Raw genomic sequence first — 9,221 nt, 5'->3', positions numbered from 1 at the left:
TCATTTCTCAAGCCTCTACATTTTGACGGTGTGGTGGCCCAGCTGCCGTCAGTCATCGGGATTCATTTGCAAGGAACGGCTTTTATTAATTTGCCACAAGAGTAAAAGAAAACCAGGTGAAGTGTTAATACTTTTAATGAATTTTGCTACGGATAGTAAAATATTTCCAGGCAACGTAATGGCCGTCTATTCATGTAGAGACTTAGACATTCCTTAAGAAGTGAGAACGTGACAGTTTTATTTCTATGTTTAACAACCTAAGACAAGCTAGTATAAGCTGTCTCCAAAGCAAGCGTTTTATAATTGATACTTGATGTAATTTCGGAGTTGTCTGGGTATAGCGTATGTTCACATTTCACCCATATAGTGAGCACCTTTTTCGGTAACTCAGATTTACATCGGCCTGGCTAGCAGGTTCTTCCAGAGAACTGGCTTTTCCTTCTGCTCTTGTTTTAGGATAGAGCTACAGGCCATTCTTACTGGTTCATGCCAGTCACCTGCGGTCAGGTGGGCGTTAGTAAGATGTGATCAAGTAGAACATGAGGTTGACGGAAACTCGGGTATTGCGCCTACTTGACGAGCCCCAAGAAGGGCGAAACTGAGTGTGTGCTGCTGGAGAATTTTCAGCAACCTTATGAGTAGTGCATTACGTATATAAAAGAGATATTCTTCGGTTTAATCAACACGTCCAATGCAAGAATAACTTACATCATTCTAACTTCTGCATCATCAAAGAAACAACGGCCTAATCTGTGACATTCACAATCCCTTTAAACATGTGACGCGAATGTGCATTCTGGCTTTTCAAATTGCAACGCTGACTGGTTCTGTTCATTCCAAGGGGCGAGAATCACCCTCAGTTCGTTAGCACATGCGTATATTTTTGTCGCTAGTTAATTGTTCAGTGGTGATTCAATCACACCCAAAACAAGATATTAACCAGAACTGATTTCCGGCAGCCTAACAGACTCTTAGACTCTTGTCTGACTCACACATTGCATCCCCTTACACTTAACAGGTATACTATCACTTGCACCCTAACGTGATTCAGCCTTTACCACGAAAAACGAATTCTCACCTATTATTCTGAGTCTGCATAAGACTACAAAATGGAGATTATACGCGTGTGCTCTGTTCCACTGTTATCCTCATTTCAATAGAACTTCTAACGAGCTTCCATCCACCCTACGTGCTAATGCGGTGTTCCTGTCGCTCTCATGACTCAACCCAAACGTTGTTTATCATATTCTAAGCTTCGAGACTCTTTCCGGAGTGGGATGCTTATAAACGTGTGAATTTCGCAATCCTTTTGTACAATAACAGGGTGTGATGATGGAAGCTGAACATTCACAAATCCCCAAGATTACTCTTTGTTTAACAGTCAGCGACGTCTTTTTGGGGTGCATGCGGTCTATTTGTCTGACTGTTTTAGAAGGGGAAAACGCGGAACACGGCAACCACTTTAACAATGATTTTGCCCATTCTTATGTTGTCCACTGTTGCCTGATTCTTGAATTCACCTTGCAGATTTGCCGAAGCAGAGCGAGGAATCGGAGGAACGATTTTCTATTTACACCAGAACTTGCTTTCGGTGTGTGTCACGTTGAATCTATTGGAGATCATCTAAGCTACGGACAATGTGAACAAAATAACTGTTATATCTGCTGATTCGTCAATCTGTGGTATTTGCTGCTGACCCGTTCCAGTGCCTAGTGTCGGAGAGAAAAGACTCACAGAGGGGAACACAACAGCTGTATTCCGAACAAGCGAGTGAGTGAGAGTGCAAAAGTTACAACGACCCCACGCTATTTAAAGGGGACTTTCTGACATTGATCCAGGCTGTCTGATAGGCGTTAGTGATCACCCATCAACATCGATCGTGCCTCTGTGAAAAACCTAAACGCTGATCACATTCGGTCGTGCTTCTGTGGCCGCAAGAACACTCATCAGGTCTTGCTGAATTGATTGAATGATTGATTGGCCTGGATGCTTGCCGGCTTTCCAGTTGAGTTTTTGGTGGAGCAGTAGGTTCCGGGCGTTCTGAAGTTGCTTTCAGGAATCCGACCTTCCTGATAATAACTTTCATTCCAACAGAGGTCCAGGATTCTGACTAACGATTTAGCCAGGTTATTACAAATCACGCAACACAAGGTACGTCTACAACCGCAGATGTCCCAACATGAACCCCACTGCCACTCAAACTAGTGGGCTCGACGTTTCTTCATTTCATACTGCGTATAACGGGGTAAGTGTGGAAGTGCTGCTTGGACAGAACGGAGAAGCGCTCACTTATTCGGATATTTGGATGCTGCCCGGAATGACTATTTGGATCAATTAGGAAGGTATAAAGTTTGCCATCAGCCAGCACACCATGACCGCAGAAATTGGCGGTAAAACACCGACTTACGTATTTTTTCTCACACGATTCTTTCGCTGAACTCACGAAAATTTCGCCTTAAAAGTCCGTGACCTATCGCCGGTGACCAGTGGAAGACTTTTAAATGCTTGAAGAAGGTGTTTATTTAAATAAAACCGAAGTATTCAGGAACTCTAACGATTACAGCTAGAATAAATGTGGCATCAGTTGAAGAATCTTGCCTCGAAATCCCCAGGTTTTGCCAATTTGAAACAACGCCTCATAATTTGGGTACATAGAGAAGGTTTGTGAACAACATGCACAGATTTTAACTGCAGGAGGCAGTGACACTAGAGTTAGATCGGAGAATCTACTTCCGTACTTATTGGACCCGACTATATTGCCACCCTCAGCTTGAGGCTATCAAGCAGCATAAAATGTTCTTATGTTCTTGTAAATTATTCAATGACTGATCGACAAACGATAGCCAGATATCAGGACTTCCATTATCAACTCTTTTTTAATATGAAAGAAGTTTTTATTCGAACAGATGCTCGATGAAACCATCAAGGGCGGATTTGTTAGTATGGCCAGCTCTTCTAACGGAATCATCTTCATGCAGCTCACAAAACTTCGTGGAATTCGTTAGACCTACGTTGTTTACGTTGGAGAGTTGAACAGTAAGCTGTGTGAGTGGGAGGAGTGAAAGCACGAATCGTACTTGATACAATCGCAGTAGGCAGATGGTTCCCGTTGAAGCTGGTCATGCGCAGTCGCGCATGAGTGTATACAACTGAGAGTAGACACTAGTTTAATTCTGTGCCCAGTGCAAGAATTCAGAGCACAGTTTGTGTATGGCTCCGTAGGCGTCCTGGGCTCGTCCCCTGGGGGGCGGTGGTAAAATTGCTACAATCCATGGCGCCGGTCATGGATGGGCGGGCTCTGTCTCATTGTTTACTCAGATGGAGTCGGAAAGTGGCTTTAAGTTGAAAACACGCTCTCCGTGTATGCACGAGCAAAAGGGGTCTACCTGTTGACATTATGTCTAAATATTTGTACTCGGTGCATTCTATTAAATGTTGGCCAGGTGGCAATTGATCTGTTCCTTTCGAATGTGGCAATTAGCTCAGTTCCGCCATCATACTAAGAAATGCCGTCAGTGTTTGGTTGGATAAATCCATCCGTTCCACTTGCTTACGGTCATCGCTTTCAATGATATTCATGGAATATCTGGCTAGATGTGGATGTTAGCGCAGTAATGTCAGTGTATTCACCTTGGTTGTCAGGAGATAGGGTTGTCAGTAACACTGATTACCTCAACACGTGATTGAGGCTTATTCCTATCATCCACAACTACTAAATGTACAGCGTGGGTGAAACTACTAGATGGCTTACTTTCCCGGCTCGTCTAGAAGTCCGCTATTTGTTTGTCTTGATCACTGTAGAGTGATTCGTTGGTGGTTGTTGATTGCAAGTGAAGTTTGTGAAGGATTTACAGCAAATCACTGTTCGAATCATCTATGAAACATCTATTCTTAATAAATCCGAATACGTCGCATTTCGAACATTCCAAAAATGGTCGATACCCGACTTCGAATTGGGAAGGAAGCTTCGTGCTGGAACAAAAGCATCAAGTACGCAACAAACGATGTCCAATTCCAAAGGTTATTCTTGTAGCTCTCATTGAGTAAACAGTTGATTGCTACAAAGGGTCAATTAATACAGCTAACAAAGTGGCTGTCACGCTTTTGAGTAAACTCGTGCGCACCACCTTCGTATGTCCGAAATTTCCGGCCTTCAGTTTACCTTGCACTTAAAAACGAAGTAGGTCAGGCTGCCAGCCTAAGACGCATCATGACTCTTCCATTCGTATTGCGCCCAAACAGCAGTGCACACCTCTTGGATGTCTGAGGAAATGATAACCATCGGTTTTTCGGTTAGCACTCGGACATCGCATCGTTCCAACACCAGTGACAGTATGGTTGACTATCCCTTATTTTAAAGCGACTCGATTCCTTCATCCCCAGACATTTCAACGAGTGATCGTGTGAATGACTGTTCTGGTGGCGGCCTCATCCCTGCGGCTGTGGGTCGGTTAACAGAGCTTCATGATAATGAAAGCTTCTAGTTATTTCACTCTATAACACAAAACTAATAAACAGTGGAAAGCCAAGAAACATTGAACAACATTTTCAACTATCGTCGAGAATAATCTTTAGTGAGGGGTCCAGCAACTCATCAAGAAGATTCAAAACCGATCCCCTCCAAATGAGCGGTTTAACATTCCAGCTGATAACCGCTGGTATACTTATGAAAGTGCAGGGTGCTGAGCAGCCCGAAATTCTACGAATCGCGGCTCACATCGAAAAGGCAGACAACCCAAAACCAAAGTTGGGTAGGTTCTACTTATCTAAGAAAATCTAGCGAGAGAATCGTTATCGTTGATACGAGAAAACCCACCGAGAAGAATATGTTTGAGCAATCCTGTCTTGGTTCACTGCCACCCAGAAAATCATCCAACGTTTTTACGGATTTTCTTGAACCCGTGCACCCGAAATCACATCACGGTCAGTCTTGGACTTCACAAGCTGTTAGAACGCATCGGCACTATATGGATATATCTTAGCGAACGCGGATAAATCATCCTTTTGCATTCCGCTCAAAAAATTGCCTTTATTAACAATTAGCCGGAGAAAAATAGGTCGCAGTGACCTGTCGTCAGTGACTGGCTTATATTTAAGAACTCGATCTATACAAAGCAGTGATTCTTCCTTAGAATATAATATCTGTTCATCTAATGTGATTTTACGCTCAAGAACAAATCAAATGGTCAGGCTGACTGCGCTGCAATCGATTCATTTGTTTTGAGTTTCGCCCAACATTTGTTTGTCCACCAATTCGATTCTGTCTTACAAGGTTTATTTTGTTTACTATTTGAAGATCTGAGACGCCTTTGGTTTATCTTAGGCTGGATTTCACACGAGAATTTATTTCCGCGTTTTCAGCAAAGACTTTTGGGTCATCCAGCCGAAACATTAGCCCTCTAGACGGCGAGACTTCTCTCGGCCTGTGCATTGGTCTTAACCAGACGATTTATGGCAAGCAGAGCATTTATTTGGTCAGTTAGAATAAGTCTCGGCCTGTGCATCATATACTAAAAGAGGAGTCATATACTAAAAGATGGAGGTTATCCCTCGCACTGCAAAAGTACATCTCCGGAAGCTGTTGAATGTTTCCGTCTGTCGTTTGAGAGGGGGTGTTACAAGCAGCTACATCCAAACGAGTGTTAATACCACATTCATGAAAGCTCATCATGCAACGCCATCAAGACTGTCGTGATAGAGAAGGTACACGAAGTTAACAATGACGGAACCACTTCAAGAAGTAATCTCAACGTCAGACTTCATCCGTTTTTATTCACCTGAAGTTGCAGTAAAGGTTTTATTGGAAGAGATAAGCGGGCTCGGAATACGTATGATGGAGTGTGCACCCCACTGCCGTACGTGGAATGAGAGAGGCAGACCGGAATAAATCTGCTGTAATCGATCCCAAATCCAGATTCTTCGATCACCGGCCACCTAATTTACTCTCTTCACATGACTGATATGAGATCTCTACCTCAAGTGAGTACATTAAGTCACTCACTGCTGCCAATAATGCCGTCCTTGAGACCATAAACAATTACGAAATCTTATGACATCATTCTGTCTGATCTAACCTGCTCAATGATTTTCCCCACCTAGTCGGATTTACTGCACCAAACGGGAATCCTAACGCATGTGTAAAAATATCATTTAGCTGTAGAAACCCTTTCGGTGCCTAGCCTCCGTGCCACCAGAATGAAGCACCATGGCTGGGACACTGCTAAACCTAGACAGGGGAAGTCGAGAGGCAAAGGTGGGGTTCGAAATACTAATCTCTTACCACTGAGCCATTGCGCTTGTGTACATGTCGCAATTTTCTTTATATCACGATTATTAATTTACACCCTACGACAGAAACATCTGTTGCATTCTGCGAGTTCCTTTTAGCCTAGCTGGTCAATTTCACCGAGGGAAATAAGCAACACCATTCTCGCTCCATCGACTTTGTTCGAGTCGAATCCAGAAACGCTTTTATTCTTTTGATGGTTCTCTGAACAGGACATCTCAACAAAATCGTATGGCATTCACGTAAAAACATGCACACACACATCTATGGGATTTCAAGTCACTTCTCAGGGTCAAATTTCTGTTGGGTAGAGTTCAAATAGAGCCAGTAAGAGCTTCACTATAATTGAGCATTTTTTGCCTGTTAATGTAGAATAACTTAAAAATCCACTAGGTTTTGCGAATGATCATTTAGTTGCATTTGGATATTTGGAAAAATTTCACCTTATCTGCCTTACTTATGTTTAGCACCGCTTGACTGGAACATAATATCTCTACTTGTAACTGCTACGCTACTCACTTCAAAAATGAAGAGTGGACTACAATTTGAGCACCTCACTTCAAAAATGAAGAGTGGACTACAAATTTGAGCACTATTATTTCATGTAGATGTACTGGACCGGTTTACTCGGTTGTCTTGGCATTGGATAAACAATAGGATGATGTGCGCCTGTTTTTCGCTGGCTACACTGACGTTTCTGACAGTTTTGACAAGAGACGGTTACTGTCTCTTGTAGATGGTGCGGAGAGGCTGCCCCCAGATAATTTCATGCAGGCTGCGCAGCGGCCGCTTTTTTCCATGGTTGATTATCACGCGTCTCTCAGTTTCTTGTCCACTTCCCCCTTCTTTCTCTAGAACATGCATATCTCAGCTTTTCACGTCCTTTGCGAACAAACGGATAACTTGATGATCGGGCGTGCAGTGGTCGCGTGCCCAGCGCGTGTGCAAAAATGCTCTCTTATACCTAGGTTCGGGGTTTGCTAAGGTGATATCCTTTGTTTTACCTCATGTCAACGTTAGAATGACATACCGAGTATCCAGCCATCTTTCATTGTTTTCAGTACGACTTCTCCCAAAACTCATTGGTACGGACATAGAAGGTGACCGTAGTATCATCCCCAAAATTTTTAACCTTCGTTCACTAGAATTATGACTTTAATTTTTACGCTTTATGACTGTACTTCAAGAATTATGTTCCCCTCGGTTTCGTTAAGGATTAACTTTTATGTGTAGTCCTGAATTTGTCTGAAATTGATGACACAAGTTACAGATTGTAAAGACATTTTGCTAGATGCGATTTAAGTTCAAGAACTGTTTTGGTTTACTTGATATATTTCAACTGTCTTGATCCTATATGATAAAAATTGTATCCTCAAAGAAGTCGGACTGACCAAAAAGGGTATGAAATAACGAGGAATGAAATTTAATTGCATTATGAGTTACAGTACTTCATTGGGAGAAGGAATATGTAGATGAAACGCTCTATTGTTATATAGAGCAGAAGTCAAAGACAGGTACGTGCCCCGTAGTCTACACTTCAGGGGTTGAAGACGGATCAGATAGCATGGAAATCAAATTCAAAGTGAAAAATCCATCAGCAATGGACAGAGAAAACCAGTCAATCGTAGAACAGAGTAAAAGCTGGTCTAATGGCGTCCCTTACCTTTCTTCGTTGCATCTTTCTTCGTTTTGTTTCATTAAACGCACTCACTGGTGTCCGATTGAAATGCAAGATTTTTACCCATTTGTGCCATGTCTCGGTCGGTGAGGAATCTAGCTGTGGAAAGACACCGCAAAAATCGGGCTCTGAAAACTTTCCCCCTGTGTGATAACGCCCTCAAGAAGTTATTAATTTTGGTCGATTTTGGAGTTGCAGCGCCCTAATTTACACACTGTCAAGTTTCAAACTTCCATGCATTCTACTCACATTGGCGTGCATCAGTTTTTACTTTATTCTTTTAGAATCCGTTCTTAATTATCGGAGGAAAAGTCTAGATGTCGCAACCGAATTTCTATGAGATGTAATTAAAATGAAGCGGGACGGATTTGGTCAATAAATATTAGAGCAAGTAGTATCCCTAATTAATCAATTCATTAACTATCATATGCGCAGAAACAAGAGACCCAAACTGATGCTTGTTATCTGGTAAGTCTTGCCACTCTTCATAGTTGGTTGAGTATTGATCTGATGCAAACAACTTGATGCTAAGTGACATCCGCTGTTCTGTACTGTCTAAGCATTAGAAAAGCTTTCTATTCATTCAAATAACGATATATTTCCAACAGTTTTGATACGAATGGTCTCAGAAATGTGCTTTAGGCTAAGTGCAAGACTGTGCCTGAAAATCTGACCTAAACCTCCGGCTAAGAGAACCCGGTGACACTCTTCACAGTTGTATATATTTCAGACAATGGTTAAATGCAACGCTAATACATGGAGTGGATTTCACAGGCAAGACAAGTAGGGTCATCTGTCCTTGTAATATTTTGAAGCGTTTTTCTGATATTATGCGCTTCATCTAAAAATGCAACACGCATTGTTGTCTGTGCAAAAATCCGATCCAATCCAGGCATTCACCATGTAACACATTCCTATCCATCCAAACTGCGGTCCTCTGAGTGAGGGCATTTCAACGTGACTCATCTTGACAGAATGAGGCTACTCAAATGTGACAATCGAACGAGCTGCAAATCAGCAATTCTATTTGAGATAAATTTATTGATTGTTTGTATTTTTTTATTCTGTTTCTCTGACCCTGTGTGAGGCATAAATCCTGCGAATTGGACGATAGACATAAACTCCCATTGGGTACAATAATGCGCTAAATTCCATCATATATTATCATTTATTTTTGAAGAGCGTGGTCACAAACATAAAAAGTGAGTGCAAGCGATGAATGCGAAAGAGTAACAGGAGAATATGGGAGAAAAGAGA

The 9,221-nt window shown here is 42.1% G+C and overlaps 1 protein-coding gene across 1 annotated transcript in view; it reads left to right on the top strand.

Annotated features, from left to right (window-relative positions):
* Nucleotides 1-1,706: 1,706 nt before the first annotated feature.
* T265_12863 (hypothetical protein) overlaps nt 1,707-9,221 on the top strand; it is a gene marked incomplete at both ends in the record, with an annotated part of 11,555 nt that continues 4,040 nt past the window's right edge. The window contains 2 exons of the mRNA XM_009165898.1: nt 1,707-1,770; nt 6,161-6,376. Of these exons, the coding sequence (XP_009164162.1) occupies nt 1,707-1,770; nt 6,161-6,376 (280 nt within the window). The remainder of the gene's footprint in view (nt 1,771-6,160; nt 6,377-9,221) is intronic.

This window comes from Opisthorchis viverrini (assembly GCF_000715545.1).
Source record: "Opisthorchis viverrini unplaced genomic scaffold opera_v5_19, whole genome shotgun sequence".
Classification (NCBI taxonomy): domain Eukaryota; kingdom Metazoa; phylum Platyhelminthes; class Trematoda; order Opisthorchiida; family Opisthorchiidae; genus Opisthorchis; species Opisthorchis viverrini.
The sequence above is the reverse complement of the archived record's forward strand: the minus strand, read 5'-3'. Positions and strand labels throughout refer to the sequence as shown.